The sequence below is a fragment of the Peromyscus leucopus genome, chromosome 19 (genome assembly GCF_004664715.2).
Source record: "Peromyscus leucopus breed LL Stock chromosome 19, UCI_PerLeu_2.1, whole genome shotgun sequence".
In the NCBI taxonomy this organism is placed as follows: Eukaryota; Metazoa; Chordata; class Mammalia; order Rodentia; family Cricetidae; genus Peromyscus; species Peromyscus leucopus.
Genome location: NC_051079.1, coordinates 72075872 through 72102802, shown reverse-complemented (window position 1 = coordinate 72102802; position 26931 = coordinate 72075872). Strand labels below are relative to the sequence as shown.

The 26931-nt window shown below is 39.0% G+C and overlaps 1 protein-coding gene across 1 annotated transcript in view; it reads left to right on the top strand.

Moving 5' to 3' along the window:
• The window catches only part of Znf407 (zinc finger protein 407), a 422868-nt gene that overhangs the window by 156463 nt on the left and 239474 nt on the right, over positions 1-26931 (top strand). The window contains exon 4 of the mRNA XM_028873874.2: positions 9683-9757. Coding sequence (XP_028729707.1) covers positions 9683-9757 — 75 coding nt within the window. The remainder of the gene's footprint in view (positions 1-9682; positions 9758-26931) is intronic.

The window sequence follows — 26931 nt, the reverse complement described above, 5'->3', positions numbered from 1 at the left end:
AGGGCTTATTTCTTCAGAGTGTCAGTTCATCAGAAGTGGAAGTCTGCACAGGAACTCAAGGCCAGAGTCCTGAGGCAGGGACTGAAGTAAAGCATGATGTTTATTGGCTTACTTGCTCTAGATTACTCAGCTTATCCTTTTATACAATCTAGACCACCTGCTTGGGGAAGAATCACTTACAGTGGGCTAGGCCCTTCTATATCAATCATCAATCAAAGATTATCCTTGATTAATATATCCCACAGACTTGCATGCTGGCCTGTCTGGTGGAGACATTTTCTTAGTTGAGGTTCCCTCTTCCCTGATGACCCCAGCTAATGTTATATCAAGTTGAGAAGAACTAACCAGCACAGAGAATGTATTTCCACTTATACATATGTAGTTTTCTTTCTAAATATTATATACCTCCTAACCCCTACAGTAAAAAAATTCTGTTCTTTTTATCTGTTTCTAGATTTTCATTCCTTAGTTTGCTCCTTTAGAGGAGTCAGTACATTTCAGTGACCTTGTCTGTGGACTTGTCGTTAGCACCCTTTCTCCTTGGTTTGTAGTGGGTTGTTCACTTCAGCCGGAGGGCTGCACTTGGAGATGGAGCTCTGGAGGAAGGCACTGGGCAGGATCCTACTGTTGCATTGTCAGCTTCCTTGCTGCAGTCTCTCCAAAGAGTCAGTGACTTATCTTCTTCCATCCTCAATTCCTTCTTTTATCTGCACGAACTGGTAATGCCTACATTGTGTTGTGATGGAGTTTTAAGAATCCATTAAGAAAACAAAATGACGTATAAACTATAAACACAACATATTATGTTTGTTAATATTAAAGAAGAAAAATTTACTTATTTTAGAAAAAATAGAGAATAAGAAAATCTACTAGAGTGAATTTAGTTTATGTTTGTTTCAGGCAATACATATTTTTGCATGTGTACATTGGAATACAAAATATTCAAGAACTTCACAAAAAGAAATGATACTTTCTGATACTTTCATGCCTTTAAAATGTTATGTATTATGGACAGTTTTTTTTGTACTTGGAATTAATACAAAATATTCTATGATTCATGCTGAATGTCTGAGCTAATCTCACTACCTAGTAGGTATGTAGCTTTTCTTCAGCCATTTCAGACTCCCTTTGGAGGACATGTTCGAAGATAGAAGACCTGGTTCCAAGTGCCTGATGGAGGATTGCCGTTTGCTGAGCAGAACTGGAACTTTGCCCAGAGAGCATTAGAAAGGGTCATGGACTGAGATGTGGAGTAAACAGGCATATGTGCTGTTGGTATGCAGAATGACTTGGCAGAAAGAGAAACTGGTGGTCATGAACTTTATGTGTAATAGTTTCAAATAGTTCAGTGAAAGGAGACACGTGACTGAGTATCAGACATGTTCTTTATTATTATTATTATTAATTATGTATACAGTTCTGCCTGCATCTTTGCTGCAGGCCAGAAGAAGGCACCAGATCTCAATACTGATGGCTGTGAGCCACCATGTGGTTGCTGGGAATTGATCTCAGGTCGTCTGGAAGAGCTGGTGCTCCTAACCTCTGAGCCATCTCTCCAGCCCTCAGGCATGCTCTTATATATCATCACTTCAGATGTGAAAAATAGCCTTGGAAAGCATGGGTGGAGATTCATGTTTTAGACTGTCCTGTAAAGAGACTCTGCTTGACATTCAGGAAGTGAACTTTTTATGTGAAGATAGAAACATGCACATAAATAAAATCTCACCCAAGGCGGATAGGATAAACACAGGAAAGTCCAGTGGCGAGGATTAGAAGTACTCAGAAATGGTTTAGAACTAGTTGTGACCACTAAGTCATTAGCTAGTAGTAGTCACTACTGGCTGGAAAGATGGCTCAGTGGCTGCACATGTAGAGGAAACAAGTTTGGTTCCCAGCCCACCTGGTGGCTGACAGTGGTCCCGAACTCCAGTACTGAATGCATGTGGTATACTTACATAGATGTAGGCAAAGCATTCATACACATAAACATGAAGGAAAATTGAAATTTTTCTTTTGGTACAGAATGTAGTAGTAAATAGTACATTCACACTTAGCTGAAGCTTTTTGTGCTGTAGATGAAGCAGGAACTATCTACAGGAACATGTTTGCACACTTTTTCATTCTGTAGATGAAGCAGGATGTAGATGCAGAATCGTGTTTGCACACCTTTTTAGACCTTGAGCACCAATCTTTCCCCTTACTGTCTTCAGCTTCTCATGGATCCAGCTCCATCATCCCCTTCAGGAAACTACTAGGGCTTTCTTCCGATTTCCCTTTCAGTGTCTTGTGGTTTTAGCCATCCTCTTTTAACCTCTCCTTTTAACCTGTCCTTGTGATCACAAATCTACAGCTGTCAGTAGAACCTGCAATCTTATTTCTCTATGCCACATAATCAAGCATACCCACTGGTGTCTGAATAAAGGATGTGAGCACTACCAGGAGCTATTTCTGGTGATAATGTAGTCATTAGTAGAAATGAACACTGACCACCACCACCACTACCACAACAACAAAAATTCTGTAATTTGTCTATCTTATGCAAGTACACTATTACAAATTGAAATTATAAAAATAGTATAAAATACTGTTCACTTAAGGTTATTTGAGAATACTTATACCTGTTTAATAAAAAAGATATATTCTACAAAATAGAAAAAAAATCATACATTTTAAAGTGATATGTACCTCCAAAGTTAAATAACATCATGTTAAATATATTAATATTTTGAATTAATGTGAGAAATGGATAATGATGAGTGTCTTTAAGAACCATTATTTGATGTTTTGTTCATATTTTTATTTTTAGCCATGGGGGTTTATTTTGGGAATAAATTGGTCTGTTTCATGTTATATATCGTGAATATATTTAATGATGGAAATTAAGTTGCCCAGTTTGCCCTACACACAATTTGTTGCTTTTTATTGAGTAATGCTGTTGGTCAGGGGAAATCTCTCAGATTCTAAATTGTCATGAGAATTGTTAGTGTATCCTTAGCCCTGTTCTTATGTATTGGTTATCGCTGGTTCTGAGTTATATTCCTATTTTCTCTATAAACGCAGTTTCACAGCTTGGTCTTTTTGTTCATTTGTGTTCCTTCCCATCTAGACTGGAAATGTGTATTCCATGTAGAGGGTCATTATTGTTCTTGTATTCTTTCTTCTTTTCCATTATTTCTCTTTGAATATAGAATCACCATGTGTTAATTTGTTCCTTGTTTTTCCTATAGCAGATGATACTCTTGTAATTGTTGTTCTGTGGTCACTATGTAGGAGGTATTGTACTACGTAACTTTTTTTTCAATCTCATTTATATAAGATAAGTATAATTATCTGCACACTCTAAATTAAGAAGCAGAATATTTTAGTATGATTATAAAACTTGTTCAGGCTCACCTGTGTGGTAATAGTAGAGTTAGAGTCTTAGCTATTATTCCAGAGCTTTTAATTATAGTTCTCTAGCACCCTGAACTGTATAAATGAAGTCCTGTAGGTTTCCTAATTTCACATTTCATGGGGCTTTACCCCAGCATTGCTGAAGTATGAAAATTTTGTCTTTTCAAATTCACTTGTTAATTTTTAATCTCCAAATCAATCGTATAAGAGACTGAGACTATGGGGCTCATTACATCCCCACAGCAGTGCCATTTAAGAACACCTACAGGAACCTCATTTACCTCCTTTTTCATGCAAAGGCACAGGAAAGGCCCACCTGTAAGGAACAGTTCTAGCCTAAATCAAGCCTTCTTTGATTCTGAGCTTCCCAGCTTCGCACACACTGTGAACAGCATTCTTAGGGGATTGTACACTAGGATACCCATTTTCTAAATAATGCTTTGTAATTCTGTTGATTTTGCACACTTGCTGTGTGTGCTATGTCAGTGATAGTGAATGGTGCAGGGAGTTTATAAGAAATTCTTATCTTCTCTGCCTGGACTTTCAGTGTTCAACAGCAAGTGCAGGACATTGAGTGAGGCTGAAGTTTTACTCTTCACACACATGCTGTGTGACAGCATTCTTTCCTCCTTGCTGTTTCATAGTTTTGAGATGCTTTATTTTTGTTCCTCTGGCCTTTACAGGCCCATAGTATGAGCAGAAGTGGGTGTGTGAATTGTTCTTTAGGTAAGTGATTTTCACATTGGGGTGTTGACTGAGGTGGCTTATTGGTGAAATTCCTAGGTGCTGTCATGTGTGAACTGCACTTTTATTTCAGCTTTTGTGTACGTCATTTATGGTCAAGAGGAATGTAGGCATTTTGGAGTATAAATTTTTTTTATCTAACCACCTGTCTTCCTAGTTGAACCCAAATCATCTACTAGATTTTGTTGAGAACCATGCTAAGGCCAGGGTTTAGATCTAGTACTTCTACCCTGCCTCTCATGATGCCAGCACTTAGAGGAATGTTTCCTTCATCATAGCCCTCCTAGGAAACCATTCTTTCGCTTAAGGTCATTAGGAATTAGAGACTGCACATAGCATCCTCAGCTTTACGCTGTACTAAATGGCAGAGCCAGGTTTGGCCTTCTGTCTTTGGGCTGGCCTTCCCTAAGCTGCCATGTTGCCCCTAGACTTGTAGTTTGCACTTAAAGGGCCAACATTCCTCTGGTTAATATAATTGAAGCAATTCACAATAACCAGAAGTAGGTCCAAAAGTTTTTATTGCTGTAAACACTCATTAGCCTTTCCCAGCTAGTCTCCTAGCCTGTTGTCTTTTTGGTGAATATTTTATTTAGTAGAGATTAAAAAAAGGTCAATAATTTGGTTGTTTGATCACACACGTTTTACTGAGTGAAACTTGCCCTCTCTCCAGCTGTTGGGGAACTGTGGGGATACCTGGATGGGTGAGTGTTGATGTCTCACTAGATATCCAATGGGAAGAGTAATGTGAGCGTCAGGGTGCTGCTTTTAGTGTATGTCAGATACGGTCTTTAAATTTATAAGGTCAGTTGCTTCATGATGTGTCTTTTTGTTAAGTGTGGCTTGTAGTAACTTCTACCCCAGAAAGGTCCATATCCTTTGGAAGGCCTTGCTCTCATTTGAACTTGGGATCTATGCAAAGGTCAGGCTAGTTATTATGTATATAGAAGAAATTTCTGAGGAGTTGAAAATGATCATCGCACAAAGATAGAAGAATAGAAGTGACGGCAGGCAGCCCTCAGGAGGACATGCTGTTACATTCTGTCTGTCTGCAGCAGAGAGTAAGAGGCTCCAGGCTCCAGGCTCCAGGCTGTCTTTTGGTGCCTGCATTTCAGCACCCTGCCTAACAGGCAGGTGTAAGTTACGGAGCTAAGCAAATCACAACTGCCTTTTAGTTGCTTCTCATGTCTTTCTGTGCTTATGAGGCTGGATTTACCTTGATAAAGCAGATAGTCATCCAGAGCACTGAAATAGAGAGGAGAATGTTATACTGTTTGAACCTAATGGACTGAAAGAAGAGTTGTTTTCATGATCTACAGTACAGGAGAACTATTTTGAAGGGAATGTTAAAAGAAGATTTATTTTTTGAAAACTTAAAATAAGATTTATATTTTGAAAACTAGAGTGTAAATGTTAGCACTCTATTGTACTCTTGACATCCAAATCCAGTTGAAGTGATGTGATTTCATGCATTTACATGATTTGCTTTAATCCCAAAGATATGAGGAGAAAGACCGCCAACCCAAATCATCAAGGCCAAATTAATTAAAGAAAGCAATGAATTAAAGCAAGCTTTTTTATTTGTGTACATGGACTATGTCCCCATAAGGTGAGGCTCAAGGTGTTAGCAGTGGGTTTGAGGAAGACAGGTTTTTATAACTCAGAAGTAGGTAGAGGGTTTTCAAATAGGGAATTTGGCAAAGAAAATAGGTGAGATTGCAGGAGCAGAACACAAGCATAAGAAGTTAATTAAAATGACCTCCTGAAACTAAGACATGATTGCCAAGTTGTTGTGACAACAGGTAGTCATAACAACCATTTGAAGCAAAGGTAACATTGCAAGATGGTCATTACAACTTTTTTAAACAAAGGCATGGTTGCAGTTTCTTGGAACAGGCTATACAGAGCCATTTGCAGTTAAGTTTACAGGTGGAGCATACCTCCGTGAGAAACAGAGATTAATCATAAACAGAATGAGTCTAGTTAGCCTTTACTATAAGATGGCTTTCAAGTCTAAGATGGAGGCGGGCTGGTTCATCACTTGCAAATAAGTTGCCTAATTATATTTTTAAAATAATTTTAAAAATTATTAGTGTGTGTGTGTGTGTGTGTGTGTGTGTGTGTGTGTGTGTGTGTGTGTTGGTACATGCTTGCCACAGCCTGCTTATGAAAGTCAGAGGCAATTTATGGGAACTGGTTCTCTTTTCTACCACATAGGTTCTGGGGATTCAATACAGGTAAGCAAGCTTGGCAACAATCTCTGTTATTCCTTGAGCCATCTTGCTAGTTCCCAACCCCAAAAATTTAAAAGATAATTTAAATTACTTTTTTCAGATGGTCAGGGTCTTATCAGGTGGGCAGTCTAGACAAGGAACTTTGTACCATAATGGAGTTCATGAACAGTGGGGGCAGCCTTCTGTCTGACCTGTCTCTCTAGATCTTGTGGGCTGCCTTCGTGCACATGACTCAGATTGATCTCTCTCTAAACTAGCTTTGCTCCTTTTCAGAATTCTGTACCAGTATTCAGCTTTCTTTTGTGACCTCTCTATCAGAACCCCCATGCAGTGCCACTGAGCTGTGGTCAGTGCTGTATATAGGGACATTCCCACTTGTGACCAGCTATCCTCTCCTGGCTCTCCTTGCCTGTGTCACTTCAAGAGACAGTTACAGTGTCCTGGTGTCTGTGGGAAGTGTGTGTGGTGAGGAGGCGGATAGAGAGACAGAGACAGAGAGTGCGCACAGTCCTGTTAAAATGTTTCAATACCTAAAGTGGCTTTTCCTACAGAATAAAAGCCAAGGCCTTTGTGGTCTACACCACCGTGACTCTTGCCTGCCTGGTCTGGTCCGTCTCATTCTCCCCAACCTGACGTACATGGCACTTTTTGCTCTGTAGCCATGTGCTTCTTCCTCAGCCCGTCAGATGTCTGTGGTGCCTTTGCTCTTACTGGAACCATCACTCCCTGCTCATTTAATGATAGGCTTCTTCATCCTCTCTGGTTCCTCCTTTTATTTTTCTTCTCCCCCTGACCATTACATGAAATGCCTTCTGTTTCCCCGTGTTGCCTGCCTTCTTCACTAGAACTTACATTTCCCAAGAGCAAGGACTTTTCTTTGTTCACATGTCCCACAGAGCTGCCTAGATCCATTCTTCTGTTGTGTGCCCAATAATGGTTCTGTGATGAATGTATGAATGAGAAGGATACATGTGTGACTAGCAGTGCCAGCGAGGGAAGAATATTATAGGCTACGTTCCCTGTTCTTCTGTTGTGAGTATGGGATGAAACATCATAAAGGGGCAGAACTCACAAGACCTGTCACCTACCAAGGGAAAGTTAACAAGCTGACATAGAGCTCGAGGGCCCAGAACATGGATGTTTCTTAGCAAGGCGTTTCAGCTGGAACTTTTATGAAGGGACAGTTTTGTTTCTGGTTGTATCTGTGAATTGTGTTAAAAGTAAAAAGTCAGTCAGTAGTCTATTTATGCTGTGGATGGATGATAGGCTACATTCACACATCTGTATCAATTGGCTTCTTCTCTTTGGCCATCCAGGTGTTCTTTCCATATATATTTTTAAACTCGAAATTATATTGAAAGTATTATAGTACTCACATTTTAAATAGCCAAATATAAAGAATTGTCTTTTAAGTTAAACTGGATGAGCAAATATTTTGCAGTTGAACATAAGCTCATGTTTTAGTCTGCACATGTTTTCCATTTTCCCTAATAGTGACAAATCTCCTGAGTTTTTAACAGTAGAAACCGTTTGCCGATTTAGATCGTGTATTAGGTAAGACTTTCCTTCCTGTTAAGGTTTTTCTCCTGTGTAGTGGAACATTTTTGCTTGGTTATCTTTTTCAGACCTTAGCATTCTAATAAATGGTTTACTATTAAAAAAACTGCACTGTGGTTTCTGAGTTCAAATCTCTTAAATTGTACTTGGTCATGTAAATAAGCTGTGCTTTGCAACTTTGGGTTTTTAACCTTTGCTCTTTGCTATTAGCTTTATGTTTTTTTAATTATTGGAAAATGGAGGACACTAGGAAAGTTATGACTTAAATGGACTCTTGTTATTACTGTATTTTTTTTCAGGAAATGAAAAATGTTATTTATTCTTTCCAAATCAAGCAGAAACAAATATAGAACTTATATGCTGTTGTTTTTTGGCTCACCACTTAATATTATCACAGTTTGATTCTTTAAATGTGATTATTATCTTTCCATTATGATGATTGATGATATGACCAGATATTCATGGTTGCAAACATCCATCGTCATAGTTGTTATTGCCTACTATATAAAACAGAATGAATGGTGTTTTCAGCATGTGCAACGTTATTTGAATAATGAAGTAAAAATCATTTAAAATGCAAATATATAATTTTCTCCCTACATACTTTCCTAATAGTATATGAAAATAAACAAATACATGATTTTTCAAAAAGAAGATTTTTGTGATTCCAGAGACTCTTTTACTTTTGCTTTTTTTTCAAAGTCTTCTGAGAACCTGCAGGACTCCACATTCTTCACACTGCCCATTTGTGCAAACATGTTCAGATGAATCCAGTGTTTAATGTTAAGAATCTTATAACATGCCAATTTGATTTGTAGCCTTTCATATCATAGAATGCTAATTAAAATCATATTTTTGCATGTGTCATGCCTTTCATGTACATATGCAAATAGATTCAGTTGCCTTTTAGCTATTAGTAATTAACTTTATGAAGGACAGCTGTAATACATAATTAACAAAAATGTTTGCAAGCCCTTTACACTCAAAGTAACTACAACAGTAAATCCCTCCCCCCAACACACACTTCTCAAATTAGCCATTTTTGTGTGATCTTCAGAATGAAATCTGGTGTAGAGACCCATATAATCAATGTGGTGCTGTGTGGAAGGAAGGATGGTGTTCTGTCCATTCCATACATATGCTTATAAGTTTATCTGTTTCTAAATTAAGACAGTGAGTCAGGAGATACTCTTGCTTATTCCACCTATGTTGATATTTTCTTGGCACAAAAGCACATTTGTGTGTGTGCATGCTATAGATGTAGTAAACATTTAAGTCATTTAAAAAACCTCTCCCACTTACAACTGTGTTTTTAAAGAAGCTTCATACAACGTATTCATTTTCCCTTTTATAATCCTTTAAATATTTAATAAAATGACATTTTCTCAAGCCCATTTTATGATTGAAGTGTGAGATTGGCTAGGGCACCGTGTACATTATACCGTGGTACTTTTTCTCTTTCCTGCCCGCTGACAGTGGAGACAGTGACTAAAGAACTGCAGTCATTATTTTGATCTTTTGTATACTGTTTGTATTCCCACACCAGATAAGGAGCTCCTCAGTTTAGATGCAGTTATTTCTTTTGCTTGCAGTAGGGCGATAGCTTTTACGAAGAGGCCAGCACTGTCCAGGAACTATCTGAATGAGTGTGTCCATGTTGTGCTAGTGTACACCAGAAACCTTCTTAAATGCTCTCTACAAGTTTCCAGCCAATTGTCAAGATAGAATTCTATAATCAATTTTCGTTTATTTTTTAGGGTTGCTTTTGTGATGAAGAAGCACTTAAATACTCACCTACTAGGCAAACATGGAGTTGGCACCCCAAAAGAAAGGTAATTTTTATTCCTTTGTAGTTTGTATTTAGTAAGTACAGTTACTTTATCTACTTTTAGTTTTGTTTAATGAAATAACTTCTCAAATTTGTGTCAGTGGTTCATCTTGTATTTGTATCTTCCTTCTTGAACGCCATTTATTATGCCAACTTTTCAGAAAAATGCAATGGCATATGGTAATTTTAAAAATCAAGTCTTGAAATACTTGAAAGGTACACTGATAAACAAAACTATACCCAGAGGGAATTATCCCTGGTAAACGCCTTCATATATGGTAAAGCAAATATTTAAAACTAAACATTGGGGGGAGCAACTAAATGTTGTCTTTACTGTATTCATCTTTTGGGGTTTTAAAATAATGTTTTTGTGTTCTTACTGTAGACTTAAGCACACTGCTGATACTAAAAATGAAATATCTTGTATCATCCTCCAAATAATAATACAGTTGACATGTCCTGAAAAATAATAATAATAATAATAATAATAATAATAATAATAATAATAATTTATTGTGCCATCAACTTCCAGGGTTTTTTTCCTTTGGTGGTATATCATAATTAGCATTATCATGTAGGCTTTAATTATTTGAGCTGAACTGGTATGTAGCAGTCAGCTACCAGGTGAGCATGGATACTCCTGACAACTTTCAAGCTTTGGAAATGTATTCACTCAATACTTGCAGAAACACCATCGGCTTTCTGAACTGGGCTGCATTTTCAGCTTCCCTCTAAACCCTCAAGAGAAGACTCCAGATTCTACACTTACTTGAGTGTCAGTCATGACATGTTGACAACTCTGAAGTCAACTACCAAATAATGCTAGGCCAGAACCTTATTAGCAATATCTAAAATATCTAATGGCCCTTTCACAAATTGAAATGCTTTTTAGTTTCCTTAACATTAGAGTGTTGTTAGAGACTATGGTTATGTTCAAATATGAGCATATTGTGTCTGCCTCCTTTTTAAACCTAAGCTTCATTTTCTCATACTTTTTATTGTAAAATCAACTTATTTCTGGCTAAAATATACGCAGTTAACAAGTGTATCATAGGCAGATTATTCTTAAAATGTAGAAAATTGTGTACTTTCATAGAATAATTTGGCATGTGTCAAAGGTATTTCATACTTAGTTTAGAAAATGAAAAACTCATTTTCATTACTATGTTCCTTTTGCTTTCACATGAGTTATCCTAATCATTCTATAATCTTACAGAGTACATTATGATTCTAATTTTATAGCTATAAGGAATAGGAATCAGAAAGATTGAAAAGAATTTTTTGTGCTCTTGTTTTTTCACACTTAGATCAGAGTCACATATGTATAATTAGTCTTTATATACACATTATTTATCATGCCAACACCTTCAGTGAGAAGATACCTTGTATATAGTATACGATGGGTTTGAAAGTCATGAATTTATTTTTTGGTTTGTCTATTTAGCTTTCCTGTGTTTTATAGGTATTTTCTGTTCCTTTAACTCTGTAGTATAAGCTAGAGAGATGTGGTGGTTTGAATGAGAATGGCCCCCATTGTTGGAACTGTTTGGGAAGGATTAGGAGGTGTGTTCTTGTTGGAGAAGTTATGTCACTTTGAAGTTCCAAGGGCAGGATTTCTTCTCAGTTAGTGCTTGCCCTCCCTCTCCCTCCTCCCCAGTGCTTTCTACTTGCTGATATACATGTAAGTAAGCTCTTAGCTATGGCTCCAGTGCCATGCCTGCCCGCTGCCTTGCTCCCAGTCTTGATGGTCATGGACTCGCCCTTTCAAATTTTACCCTGGGCCGGGTGGTGGTGGCACATGCCTTTTATCCCAGCACTTGGGAGGCAGAGGCAGGTGGATCTCTGTGAGTTCAAGGCCAACCTGGGCTACCAAGTGAGTTCCAGGAAAGGTGCAAAGCTACACAGAGAAGCCCTGTCTCAAAAAAAAAAAAAAAAAAAAAAAAAAACACAAAACAAAACAAAACAAATTTTACCCTGAATAACCTCTTTCTCCTATGAGTTGCCTTAGCCATGGTGTTTTATTACAGCAATAAAAAGTAACTAAGACAAGAGGTTTGCTGCCTTTCCATTGCTGGGACGAAGTGTCTGAGCTAATCATCCTTAAAGAAGGAAAGTTTGCTTTGTCTGTTAGTTTCTTTTAGATGTTTTTAACTATGGTCATTTGGTTCCATTCCTTTTGGTCTGTGACATATATGGGGTTGTACACAAGTTGGAGGACCCCTTTTATCTAAGGTTACCTAGAGTGGGAGGGAGATTCAGAAAGGGACCAGAGTGTTCTTTCAAATCCTGATTTCCCCCAGTAGGCCCAGCCGCTTACAGCGCCCACCACCTCTCAGTGTTGCCTTGGGTTGCTGACCAAGATTGAACAGATTTCTATTAGGAACACTCCAGATTCATCCAGTGACAGAAAGATCACATGGCTTCCTCTTGTGGGAGACACTGCTGTGCTATTGCAGCCATTACACCAGCCTTGTTAAGCAGTGTGAAAATGTGGTTGGATTATCTGTAGGGCTACTTTTAAATTCTTCCAGGACAAGATTCATCTAAACTAGCTGTCTTTAAATTTTTCTTCCTGTTAAAAATTCTTTTATTCAGATATATTTGTGATGTCTTTTTTTCTGTCATTATTGTTAAGAATGATGCACCAGAGATCTAGAGTTAGCTCTAAATACTATTTTTCAGTGTGCATCTGTGATTGGAGGAATCCATGACTTACAAATGTAATCTAGTACAAGGTTCCTCCTTTTTGTTTGTGTGGTTTTAAGCATCACAGAAATAGTGAGTTTGCTTCACCTTCAGTTTGGGAATAATGTTTGTCAATTAAGTTAAGGATTTTTCTCACCCATTTAAAACATTGATGCTTTGGCTATAATTTTGCAAGCTTGCTATATTTTAATTTTTCCAAGACAGTATAATCAGTTTATCTTTTATGTTTGGAATTTGATTCGACTCTACAATGCATTGCATATTACAGAGAAATGTAATAGAAATTAGCTAAATAGGCTGTGACAATTAAATTAATAATGCATTTTGTTTGTAAGTATTTAGGCCTTGTGCTTTGATATATGAAAAAATGATAATTTATTAAAAACAAATTCACATACTTGCACTATAAAGTTTGATGAACCAATAAATTTTGTCAGCATTACTAGCATGGAAGAAAAACAACTAAAATTTCACATTTGTTTTTGAGGGCTCCTGAGTACTTGAAATGATGATAGCTTTGTTAAGAATCCAATTTTTTAATATAAATTTGCATTAACTCACCTTATGGTAATAAAACATAGTATTTGTGAGATATTTTACACTTAAATACAAGCAACTGAATATTGCCACATCCAGCTCACATTTTTAAATAATAAACTCCAATTAATTTGCAAGTCCATTCTAAAGTAATCCCTATTTTAAATGAGTAATCATCTGTTATACAAGTTAATGAAATTTCCTTATAACACTTTGATTTCATTCATAATAATCTTGAACAGAGCTTTTTTTACAATTATAAAAATTGTAAAACTAAGTTTAGCAAAAACCAGTGTGTTTTCCCTGAATGTCAGGTCTGTGTAGTACAGTGGTTAAAGTCAACTGGCTTTGAACAGGGGGGCAGATAGGAGAGGTATGTTTGCCTAGGAGTTTCATCTGCTTCTTTGATATTTTTATGTCTCCTAGTATATGTGTGTGTGCGTGCTTGCTTGCTTGTGTTCATGAAGAAATATCCTTGCAGGTAGAATCTTTCCAGAATGCTCATGGTACCACTTTGATATTAAAGGATTTTAAATTAGATAGTATATAATAAGCTGTAGGGGGTTACATGATTTAGTAGACAGAGGAACTGCACCTGGAATTTAATAATGATTATCTAGATCACAATCTATGCCTGCTTTAGGGAAACTATGTTTGGAAGATGTCAGCATAGTTATTTGTTGTTTTTATTCAGGCTGGAGGTCACTTCTGTACATTTCCTTCAGGCAAATCACCTTAATAGTGTTGTTGACCTCTCTTTCGTTGGACATTTGAGATTTGGGGTTAGCTGTCATTTGTGTGATTAAGGTTATTTGCATGTGCAAGGGTAGGGCTCTTTACTAGATCCTGGGCAACATATTAGTAGTTACACCCCTAAAGAAAAGTGACTCCCCTCCAGCAACCTTACCTGACAGGAATACCTCAGGGAAGGAGGGGGCCTCATGAACCCTCCTCCATTCATGCAAGAATGGTGATGGGTCCCATTTTGTAAAGGTGTAACTATTTGTCTTATGGTTTCTTTTGCAGTGAAGAGACACCATAACCACAGCAACTCTCATAAAGGGATAACATTTATTTGGGGTGGCTCACATTTTTAGAGGTTTGGTCCATTATCATCACGGTGTGGCATGGTGGTGTGCAGAAGACATGGTGCTGGAGAAGCAGCCAGGTGTCCTACAGGCAGCAAGAAGTAGTCTGTCAAGTCACTGGGTCTACTTGTGCATAGGAGATCTCAGAACCCACCCCGACAGTGACACACTTCCTCCAACAAGGACACACTTCCCATAAGTGCCACTCCCTTTGGGGGCCATTTTCTTTCAAATTACCACACTATTATTGTTGCTGTTTTTTCAAGACAGGGTCTCTCTGTGTAGTTCTGGCTCTCCTGGAATTTACTCTGTAGACCAGGCTAGCCTTGATCTCAGAGATCTGCCTGCCTTTCACTCCTGTCTGCTGGTACTCAGAAGACTCCTCAGTCCTCTGGGTTGCAAGGCTTCCCTTCCCCTGTCACCCTCCCTCTGTCTCCTCTTATTTGTTCCTTTCTTTCTGTTGTTTGCAATCAGTGTTTCTTTTCTGTTTTAAAACTACCCACACAAGTTAATTTAGGAAAAATAAAATGTTTATGGGCTCCTGTTGGTGTTAAAAATATCTACAGAAGAAATCTCTATTGTAGTAAAGTGGAAGACAAACATGCCTGTTCTTTCAGTCTTGTTTACTGTTTACCATAACAAGTAAGGCGCTTTCTTCTGTGTTCCCTTTCTTCTGTCTTTTTCGTGTCCTCATCTGTGGACAGTTGGGTCTAAATAGTAGTCTGCGATGGTGTGACACAGTAGTTTTACGGAAAAGGAGGTTTTAATTGAAAGGAAGCCCAGTGAATCATTTCTCAGTAGAATGACTTAAGAGCCACATCATTCATCCAAATGAAATGTTGTTCTCAATGGAAGATTGGCTTCTGTATTCAATGGGGTCAGTCACTTGTTTATTTAGGTCATGTGGATAGAGACACAGTTTTCACCAAAGTCACCCAGCCAAAGTTTAGGATTGTATTGGTCATTTTGACATTCTTTGTTTACCATGCACGTAGTGCTGCAGTAGGTTTTTATCTGATGTCTACTTTGTAAGTTTTCTAGGTGAATGCTAACACAAATGCCTATAGCATACCATGTCCAAAATGTCTGTAGCATACCCTGTCCAAATTCCACACAGTTCCTGGGTCTTACTTAGCATAGAGCTCAAGGTTGGCCTTCAGCTTGACATTCTTTTGCCTTAGTATTGTGTGCTGGGACAACATATGTGTACCAGCATGCTAGGCTTTGCACCATTCATTTCTTAAAGTGTATATGTGTGTTTTTCCCTTTTTATTATTATTATTATTATTATTATTATTAAAAGTTGATTCTTTCGCTGTGCTGTTTTTGTTTTCTTTGTCCTATAGATCAGTTTTTACATTGTAACTATTATGATAATGACTTAAATTTAAGAAAGTTTCAAGAAATAACATGAAATCAACCTTGTTAATTCAGTGTTTGGGCTGCTGTTCATTAAAATGTCATATCTTGCCTGTAAGACTCAGGAAAGTGATTTCTCTTTGGTCTTTATTCTAGGAGATGTTGTGCATTCCCTGTAATGATTTGTCATTTTAGACTTGGGTACTAGCAAATCATGTATGTAATTGAGTTTTCCTCTTTGTGTTTGCTGCTGGGAAGCTTAGATCCAAAACTGTGACCCATCTTAAGCATGTGGGAAGGACTTCAGGGAGTGCGATTTATTTACCACTGTTATTTCCAGTTTCACTTTTTTTTTTCTTTCTTCTCATGAGGAAGTCCCATTTATGTGAGTGATATATTTTAACAAACTCACATAAATCAAAGCCTTCATAATTCAGGAGTGCTGCAATAGGAACTTGTAAAGTTAAGTCAATACTTTCCTGCAAGTTCATGTATCTTTAGTCCCTTGGTTTTGTGTCTCTCTCTTGAGCACTATACAGCCCTATTATTAGATACTTGTAGAAAATGTTCTTTCCATATCAAATGAAAACTTCTTGCATGCTTTAAGGTACCACTTCACTCACTTTATTCTGCATAGTTTTCTCTTCCTTTAGAGACTTGCTCCTAAGGTTTGTCTCTGTGCAGTTGATAATTGCTCCCAGCAAACAGCGGTATTTGCTTCCCTTTATAGTAGGCTGCTTGCTCTCTGTATCAGAAATTCGCCTCTTTATTATGTATTGGTTATGACACACAAATGCTGATATGTTTCTGAGAATGATGGAGACTTTCTTGGTCGCAGATAATTCAATTTATTCAAAGTCAGTAGCTTTTGAGTTTTTGTCTTCAGAATTTTAAAAAATTCAGTGAACCTAGCAGGGTGAGTTTTAGAGAGAAGTTATCGATGCTCATAAGTGGGGGATACTAGAGAGTAGTATAGTGGGCTGTGGGAGCCTAGCCCTTGATAGCCTCTCCCAGGGTCTGGGAAGAATCCAAGACCAGATGAATATCTAATCTATGATGATAATAAAGGGATCTAAGGACATGAACCTCTTTAGTCCATACTTTTCATTCTGAGTCAGTTCTCTCTCCACAGCCTCTTTTCTGCTCTTGTGCTTAACTCCTCTTCGTCTCTTCTCTTCCTGAGTTCTCTTTCTACATGGCTTCAGTTCTGTCCTCACACTCTGCTTCTCTCTGCCCCTCCTCTTCCTGTCCTCTTCTAGCCCTAACTGTGCTTTTCTGCTGCCGATCTTATCTTTAGCCTCAGTTCCTCCATCCATGCTTGTTCCTTCCTTTCCTACTCTCCTGATGGAATCCAACCCACCTACCATACACAAAAACTCTGCCTTGTCCTTTCTTCTCTGGCCAGGCAACTCTGTCTGATCCAGGAATTCTGTCTCAATCCTCCTCCACCTGGTATGCAAAAAAAAAAAACAAAAAACAAAAAACAAAAAAAACAAAAAAAACAAAAAACAAAAAAAAAAAACCAAAACAAAACCGGAGGGGGGAAAAAAACAAAAAACAAAACAGAAAAAAAAAAACACCTTTTGTCCTGAGTCAATTGTTCTGGAATGCCATTTCACCTGTGTGGGGAAGGAGGGTCTGGACTTCATTTGTACCAGGAACAAAGCTATGCCTCTACACCTCAGCCTGTCTCCTAGGCCTAATGCAGATCAGCAGTCGGTCTGAGAAGCTTACACTGTTTGCTGTTATGGCCTAGGAGTATACACACACAAGAAATTGGTAACAGGAAGCAGCTGATATGTTAAAAGCCGAATAACATCAATACTCCTTGGCACGTGACTTCTCCTCCAGAAGGATTCCTTGACCCATTCAGGTTTAGCTTCATCACGTACAGCTGAATCTCTATTTCATGTTCTTGCAGCAGCCTGCGGCAACAGTGAGAGAGAAGCAAAGAAAGCAGGGGTCCCGGGGTATAGGGTGTGTCATCTGCTGGTCTGGAGACTTTTCGAGGCCTTACTGCAGAAGCTAGGCTCAGGTATGGGAGGAGGTGGGCTGGGTCAGCCAGTTGTAGCTACCAGGCCTCCAGCTTTCTCCTCTCAGTTTTAGTCATTTTCACATAACAGTCTTCAGGCAGGATGCTCATTTAAGCCAGAACTGTCTCCTTGCTTTACTTGTCCTTTCCTCTTCCTATTCTTAGCCAAACTGGGAATGTAACATAGCTGCTGCTTTGAAAGAATCCTTGTGGTCCTAGTCATAAGATTTTAATTGTTAGTCTTTTGTCACATTTAAAGATGATAGCCTCTCCTCTGTTCCCATGGGCTTTGGGTTTGGACTTGTTAGGTAGAGGATGAGAACAAAGAGACACATATACAAGTAAAATGCTGCAGTAAAATAGTTTTGTGTATGAGGTGCTCCTTTGAAGAAGGCCCATGTGAAGGGCTGCCTTTTAAATGATTATAGCCTTACAGCAGTTCAAGGGAAGTGCATCGAGAGCTCTGAGATGTCCATGGGGGCAGTTTTTCCTTATTCTAGGGGTCTGGACTGCCCAGGCCCCTTGAGGAAGGCTTGGAGAGGGTAGTAAAGGAAAATACTTAAGATTATGGAGATGATGGCTTAGGAAATGCTTAACAAGGACAGTATTCCAATGGGATGGATGAGGGTTTGGAATGGGAGGTTAAGGATAGGAGAGTGGCTGGATTCTGGCAGAGAGGTCTTGTCTGCTGCTGGGTCATCAAGGAAGCCAACCCAGTAGAGAACTCTTCCAGAGCATAACTGTCAGTGTAGCGTGTGGATTGGCACTACCGTGGGCACGTCTCTCTTGTACCCCATCTCTTTCCTGGGCTGTTGCATGGTTGTAGACAAATTTCTAAATGCTCTTAATAAATAAAAAACACAGAGCCAGAAATTTGGGTTAAAGCCCGAGAGAAAGAACAGAGGAATAGGACAAACCACAAGCTAACCTCACCTCACCAACTCTGCAGCTTCCAAAGAGAGCGACTTCCTGTCTAACCAGGCTTATATGCCTTGCTATTCTGCCTTCTGATTTGCTCGCTGTGTAGCTACATTACTTCCTCCCCCTGGCCAGCTCTGTCACTTCCTGTTTGTACAGACCTCCAGAACTCTATGGTTGGAACTGGGATTAAAGGTCACCACGCTTGGCTCTCTTCCCTAGTGTGCCCTTGAACACACAGTGATCCTGCCTGCTAAGTGATAGGATAAGGGCGTGTACTGCCACTGCTTGACTTCTTTGTTTACTTAAAATGGCTTGCTATTTCCTCTGACCTCCAGGCAAACTTTATTAAAGCACAAATAAGATGTCACCACATTTCAGCACAAATAAAATATCACCACACATGGTAATTCAGTTTTATATGACTTTCTTCATGTTGCAGATTCCATGTGCAAATAAGCTATTTCATCAATCAGTAGTACTTGTCAGAACTGCTTCTGTCTCCCTTCTTGCCTCTTTTCTTGTCTGTGTTCTCTACAATGCCTACCCAACAGTTCACGTCTTCTGGCTGTCACTTTTATCATGGATAAAGATCATGGCCCATCTTGCTGAGTCTCTTTCTTGTTTATTCCTTCTGTAGCTGATCTTTTTCATTACATTCTCATTGAACACTAGAGAATAAAGGCTGTATATGTGTGTTTATGTGTTTTTATGTTTAAATTTTAGGTCAGAATTTACTTTTTCTCACTACTCACCTTTCCCCCCAATGAAACCCAAATATTATAATATTGCAGCAATAATTATGTTATTCCATACTCCTTTATTGATTTATCAAGTAATTATTTAATTGGACAAAATGATTGAGATTTTTTTCCTTGGGATTCTAGAGACTAGTACTGCCATTAATATCAGCTGTAAAAAATATTAGCTGTTTTTAAATTTTAAAGAATGTAGGTGTTTCCTACCAGTTTGAATCTCAAATTTTTTGGCCATTCTTTTCTCTAATTTCACTCAATTTTCTTTTAGAGCACTGGCTTTTACATCTGGACTCTGGTTAAATAGGCCTTCAACTGTTTTCTTTGATTCCCAGTCACTGCCAGAATTAAGGAGAACAAAAGGCCTATATGTTTACTACAGCCTTCAGTTATGCCTATCTATCAACTTTGGCCAGTTCCATTATACAGCACTAACTTCTGTGAGAGGTTCTTTACATTCATGATTACTTGGTAGATTATTAAAAACGTCCTAAGCAATATTTTTCCCAGGGAGTTTTCAGGAAATACAACTTTTCAAAGTAATTTTTATGAACTTGTGTCAAGGCAATTTGACCATCCATTTGAGCCAATGAGTAACTATGTTTTTATTTTCTTAATCAGAAGTGCTGTGATGGTAAAATAAAGGAGTTATACAATATTTTCTAAGATGACCTCTTCACACTCCAATTCTTGTTCCTAATCAACTTGTATGGTCTATTGTGATCTTAGGATGCAGGGATTCTATACTTAGGTAGAATGTTCTCTCCCATGTATATGTCAACTGCCATTTTTGTTCTGTAAGAGACTCTGTGTAGTTATCCCAACATTCTGCAAAGTATCTCTTTCATTTCAACTGACCTTGACCCCATTCCAGGAGACTCCTAACATTACTTGGTATTTATTAGACATTAGAACCTACTCATGTTGCATTATACAAATCAGTATTTAATAGGGTCAAAAGTCAAATATTGTTAATTTCACATGAATTAACATAAAGTTTACATAGAAGTATATCTAGCATGATACAAGAGTATAAAATTTTGCTTTCCAGGGATATATTACCATTGTCATTGCCATGGATTTTAGCTAAATTGTGGTGTGTGTGTGTGTGTGTGTGTGTGTGTGTGTGTGTGTGTGTATGAGAGAGAGAGAGAGAGAGAGAGAGAGAGAGAGAGAGAGAGAGAGAGAGAGAGAGAGAGAGAGAGGAGAGAGATTGAATAGTGGTATCTTAGATACTGCCTCAGTATAAATGGAAAGTCAAGGTAAGATTTGAAGGCCTATTAGCCATTCGTGGTGAACATTTTCTGTCTCCATTATATTGAAAACCAACTTTCACTGTTGTCCAGCCTGGAGTCGATGTCAGAATATATTACTTTAAATACTAGGGTTTTGTAAGGCTTTCCTACATTTAATTTCTAAGTAATCAATTACTTCTTAGGAGGCTAACATGCTTCTGAGCATGTTCTTCTATGTTTTCTTTAAGAATAACCTCTACATTGGCTATAAATTAGGTGATTCATTTTAAGACATGAAAATTTTTTCTTCCTCAAGATATGGTTTTACTTGGTCTAAATTGTAATTTGCAAATGCTGCATGAAAATTACAATGTAAGCTAGTATATATGTATGTCAGCTTGTGCTGTATGTTTCTTTTTTCCCTCTCTCCTCTCCTTCCTTCCCTCTCTCACCTTTTTGCTCCCTCCCCAAATCTACTCCTCCTCTGTTTCTGTTCAGAAACAGCAGGCTTCCCTTCCATGAGTAACAACAAAGCATGGCACTTCAAGTTGAGCTGGACTAAGGTCCTCCCCTTGTCTTAAGGCTGGGTTGGCAAGTCAACCCCATAGGAGGAATAATACTGTATTTTTTTTAATGAGTTGACATTGTGTGTTGTCCTGGAGTGGGTGGTCTAGACCACACTCCTACTTGGTTTGCATGCTGTTGTGGCATTAAGGCAAATATATAGTTATAAAATCACAAGACATTGTATATAGGTATGGCATTTTAAAATTTTAAAACAACTTGTTTTTCAATAAAATGATTGAAGTTTCTATTTGCTAAGGTCTAAATAATTCCTGCTACCTTCTTCCTTCTCATGCAAATATGGCAAAGCAAGAGTCATAGGATAGAGCAGATTCACTGTAACACATTTAGAATGGTTATAATTTAAATTAGATCAAGTTTGCTGGCTTTATTTATTCGTTCATTCATTTATTATTTATTCATTTATTATTTATCTATCTACCTACCTATCTATCTATCTATCTATCTATCTATCTATCTATCTATCTATCCCCTTTCTCTCCCAATACAGAGATCCAACTACCTCTGCCTCCCTGAGTGCTGGGCTTAAAGGCATGCACCACCACCACCACCACCCTTTTTTTGTTGTTGTTGTTGTTGTTTTTGTTTTTGTTTTTTCGAGACAGGGTTTCTCTGTGTAGCTTTGCGCCTTTTTCTGGAACTCACTTGGTAGTCCAGGCTGGCCTCGAACTCACAGAGATCCGCCTGCCTCTGCCTCCTGAGTGCTGGGATTAAAGGCGTGCACCACCACCGCCCTGCCCCATTATTTTTATAAATTGAATTTTTTTTATCACGTATCATTCAGAATAAAAGATTTCATTATAACATTTCCAAATATGTATATAATTTTCTCATACTCCTATTCTATTCTTTATTATATTCCTTCCTTCTCTCAGCCCCTTTTCTAAGTTCCCTTGGTATATCCTATCAATCCCTTTTTCTATGTCCTGTGCTGTTTCCCCTAGATTTCACCTGTCAGAGAAAAACATGCATTTGTTTTTTGTGGGACTAGCCCATTTTGCTTACCATGATGATCTCTAGTTCTATCCATTTTGCAATAAATAACTATTTCATTCTTGTTTATGGTTGACTAATACTCAATTGTGTATGTGTACACCATTTTTTCATCTGCATGTGGATATGCTTGCTTAGATTGGTTTGGCTATAGAACTAGGAGCTCTATTTTTAGTTTTTGTGTTTTTTTAATTTTTACCAATTTTTTTTATGTGTATGAATGATTTGTCTGCATGTATATCTGTGTGCCATGTCTCTGGTACCCATGTAAGGTCAAAAGTTTGCGTTTCATCTACTGAAACTGATGTTACAGATGGTTGTGAGCCACCATGTGGCTCTTGGGAGTTGAACATGGTCCCTCAGCAAAAACAAGTGCTGTAAACCTCTGAGCTTTCTCTCCAGCTCTATATTTCTAGATTTTTTATTTTTAGGAGCCTCCATACTGATTTCCATAGTGGCTTTGCTAAATTTCATGAGTGCTTCAGTGAATGTGCCACCCAACTACAGCAGTATCTGTTTTCAAATGACAGCCATTCCAAGTGGGTGAGGTGGACTTTCAGTGTGGGTTCTGTCTTGTGGGGAAGGTGTGTAATTTTTTTTTCCATTTATTTTTTGGCTGTTTGTACTTTTTCATTTGAAGTTCGAAACCACCACCATTTATTGACTGGATTTCTTGCTATTTTGTTGTTGAGTGTTGGGCTTTTCAGGTTTTCTAGCTATTGGTTCCGTGTTGAATATACCGATGACACGGATTGGCTCCCCTCGAAGACTGGCTCTTGCTGTGCTGTTTGTTTGTTTGTTTGTTTGTTTTGCAGAGTAAGCATTTGCATTTGATTCAGTTCTGTTTGTGTTTCTGGCTCCTGTTTACTGAGCACCTGGGTTCCTACTTAGAAATCCATTCCTGTGCTCAGATATTCAGGTGCTTCCTGTACCTGGATTCATACTGCAAAAGTGCAGGGCTTAGTGTATGGTCATGATCTGTTTTCAATTGATTGTTTTAAAGGATGAGAAAAAGTATTTTCTTTCATTCCATTTTTTGAGCATCTAGCTTTTCAATATCATTTACTTAAGCTCCACTGTCATGTGTTTATTTTTGACATCTTGGTCAAAAAACATATCGTTATTGCTCTACAGACTTACTTGTTTGTGAGTTATTCATTGCTCTGTCCTGTCCTGTCCTTCTAATTCCATTCATCCTATTTGTACACATGCTGTTTTGTTTCTATATTGTGTTGCGTGGTTACCCTGAGTCTAGGATAAAGTCAGGGACCACGATTCCTTTACACTTGATTTCAGTCCTCTTATTTTTGGAACATTATTTACAGAAGAGAAAGAATAATCATTACATTCATTTCTTGGTGTTTGTGAGACAGAGTTTTGCTTTGCAGCCTAGGCTGGCCTAGAACTTGCTATCTTACTGTCTCATCCTCCTGAGTCCTGCCCTTCAATTTTCTTCTCAGGAACTTGTAATCGTTAGTTCTCTCTATTGTGTCACTGTTCATGATAGTGCTCGATGCTTATTTTTCTTAGTTCATATTTATAATTATATAACACAACTAACTACACTTTTGGCAACTAGATAGTAGTAAACTTCTAGGTAACAAATTTATAATTCATTTTTTCTTCTAAAATACATGTTTATACTTTATTCTATTTATTTTTATGTATTTTTTCTTGTGTTGTATGTGCACGTGTGTGCATGTGGTGGTGTTTCTGTGGGTGCCTGCCTGTGTGAGTGGATGAGTGTATGCATGCATGTGGTGGTGTGTGTGTGCAGACTCAAGCGCCACTCTTCAGGTGCTATTCATTCTGTGTCTGAGACAGTCTTGCCTGGCGCTCTTCGAGGAGTCTAGTGAACCCCTGAGTTTTACCTGTGCCACCTTCTTATTGCTGGGATTATAAACAGAGGTCCCCATGCCCAGCATTTTGAACCATTAAAGTGTGTGCGTGTGATTTACACATATGTAGGTGCCCCCACCATCCACGCTCGTGCCTCTTCCTCCGGCCGCCCGAGGCGGCCAGCGGTGCTGGAGTTGCTGGCACCTGTGCGCTGCCCTTTGTAGTGTGAAGACACAAACTTGGGCCCTGTGTAGGAGCAGCTTGTGTTCAGTAAGCAAGGGGCCATTTCTCCAGCTCCAAGCCCTTTATAATTTAATTTAATTTTACATAGCAGCCACGGATTCCCTTTTTCTCCCCCCCCCTTCTGCATTCCCCCCAGCCCACCACCCATTCCCATCTCCTCCAGGGCAAAGACTCCCCTGGGGATTGAGTTCAACCTGGTAGACTCAGCCCAGGCAGGTCCAGTCCCCTCCTCCCAGGCTGAGCCAAAGGACCCTGCATAAGCCCCAGGTTCCAAACTGCCAGTTCATGCACTGAGGACAGGACCAGGTCCCACTGCCTGGGTGCCTCCCAAACAGATCAAGCCAATCAACTGTCTCAGTTATCCAGAGGGCTGATCCACTTGGGGGCCCCTCAGCTATTGGTTCATAGTTCATGTGTTTCCATTCGTTTGGCTATTTGTCCCTGTGCTTTTTCCAACCTTGGTCTCAACAATCCTCGCTCATACAATCCCTCCTCTTTCTCGCCAATTGGACTCCTGGAGCTCCACCTGGGGCCTGGCTGTGGATCTATGCATCTGGTTCCCTCAGTCATTGGATGGGGTTTCTAGCAGGACAATTAGGGTGTTTGACCATCCTATCACCTGAGTAGGTCAGTTCCGGTTGTCTCTCGACCATTGCCAGTAGTCTATTGTGGGGGCATCTTTGTGGATTTCTGTGGGCCTCTCTAGCACTTTCAAGCCTAGCTTTTAAAAAGGGTTCTCAAAACTGAATTTAAGTCTTCTGCTGTGCTAGACCCTTCACTGACTAAATGATCTTCCTAGCCCATTGCCCTTCGTCAATATTGCAAATACAGGAATACAACTTTGAAATAAGGAAAAAATTTCCCTAGATGAAATAACACAGTACCTGTTAATAAAAATATAGGAGCATACTATTTTGTTTCATTTTGTTGTATTTTATGTGTGTTTGTGTGTTGTATGTAGTGTATACATATGTATGCACATGCATGGAGAAGCCAGAGGTTGATATCTGATAATGGGTTTCTCTCTCAATTACTCTCCATTTTGTTTTTTTGAGGAAGTATCGGTTCCTGAGTCTGGAGCTCACTCACTGTTAGCCTGGCTGGGCAGCCCCAGGGATCCAGCTCTCTTCAGCTTCCAATTCTTGGGTTTAGGGACTTGATCTACCATTCTCACCTTCCTTCCTGGGTTGTGCAGATACAGATTCAACTCTTTGTGCTTGCACAGCAGACACTCTGCCGACTTCTTTACCTGTAAATATATCAGGAAAGCAAAACAAACCCCAAAACTTTAAGTGAAGCATTGCTATGTAGCCATATAAACTCTGAGATGAGAAATGTCTGAGTTGGTATTTCAGGAAGGTTTTCCTTCCTGCCTTGTACTTTGATGGTGGAGCTGTCAGCGAGTCATTTTTTTTTCTGCAGAATTGAGCAGTTCTTGGAGGGTAAGAGTCAGAGCCAACTCTTGTTCATTGTAGAGGAGAGGGCTTTTACGAACAGATGGCTTGGGAAGCAAAGCCTGCAGCAGCCTGCATGTGCCTCTCCATGACTTTCCCTACCTGTTAGTACTTGCCCCGCTCATCCTTGCCCTTTAAGGAAACCTAAATGGCTCTGTCTTCTAAGACATTCTAATCCAAACATGACAGCCAACTGGTATGGCTGTCTCCTGTGTCTGTGTATCTGTGCTTTCATAGATGCATCTAGTTTCTTCCTGTCTTCGGCTCTTTCTGAGAATGGTTGGACCACAGAGAACCCTTTAGCCTGGCTGCCTCCTGCTGTCCAGAACATTGTGGCAGGGGATTCCTGCATGTGTTCTTCAGTCACCTCCACCATTTGTCCTTTGTTTGGCCACTAGCCCTAAAGCTGTCTTCAAGGAGACCACAGAGTTTGCAGGTATTTTTCCTTATTGATATACTTCATAGCTTTATTAACAATTTGAAAATATGTTTTTAGAATAGTTACACCTGACAAAGAGGCTCATAAGTTTTTGGCAATCCTTGCTACCTTTCATGGGTCAAGTTGTGTTCTGTAGGTGGCTTTCACAGGTCTTAATTCATTGCTTTGCAAATATCAGTGACTTGATATTTTTAATTTGCACTAAGTAGCTTATTGTGTACTTTTGTATTAGTAGGGAAACCTTTATATTTCTTAAATATGAAGATGGCTATAGACTTGTCCTTTTGATAACTCAGTTTAAAAATTTTGGAAATTAAAAGTAGCATGTATATATTTTTTAGTATTATTTCATGTTCATTTGTTTAGAAAAAATAAAAAATAAAAACTTGTTATGAGTTCTAAGGTCCCCGAGGGAAGGGACCCCGTTTAAGACTGAGTGTCCCAAGGTCTCTCACTCTGCGCGTTGTTCAGCCGTGGGCCTCTGTATTTGCTCTCGTCTGCTGCAGGAGGAAACTTCTGTCATGACGGCTGAACAAGGCACTGATCTCTGAGGAGAGCAGAATGTTGCTAGGAGTCAGTTTACTGCTGTGCTCCTTTAGTAGAACAGTGGTATTTAATTTTCCCCTAATTCCCTGGGCTGTCTAGTCTCAGGTTCTTGGCCACCTGAGCAGTATCAGGCATTGGTCTCATCTTGTGGAGTGTGTCTTAAATCCAGTCAGGTATTGGTTGGTTACTCCAACAAGCTTTGGGTCACTATTGTAGCAAGAAGAAGAGGAGACAGATTGTAAGAGCCAGAGGGTATGGATGACACTAAAGAAACAAGGCCATCTAAAACATGGCAGGCCTGATGGTCCATGTGAACTCAGAGACTGGAAGCATGCACAGGGCCTGCACGGGTCTGTGCCAGATGGAGTCTCAGCACTGAGAGATGTAGATGCTTGCTTCCATCCCTTGCTCAGAAGCTGCCACCAACTGATAACCATCTGAAATGAAAA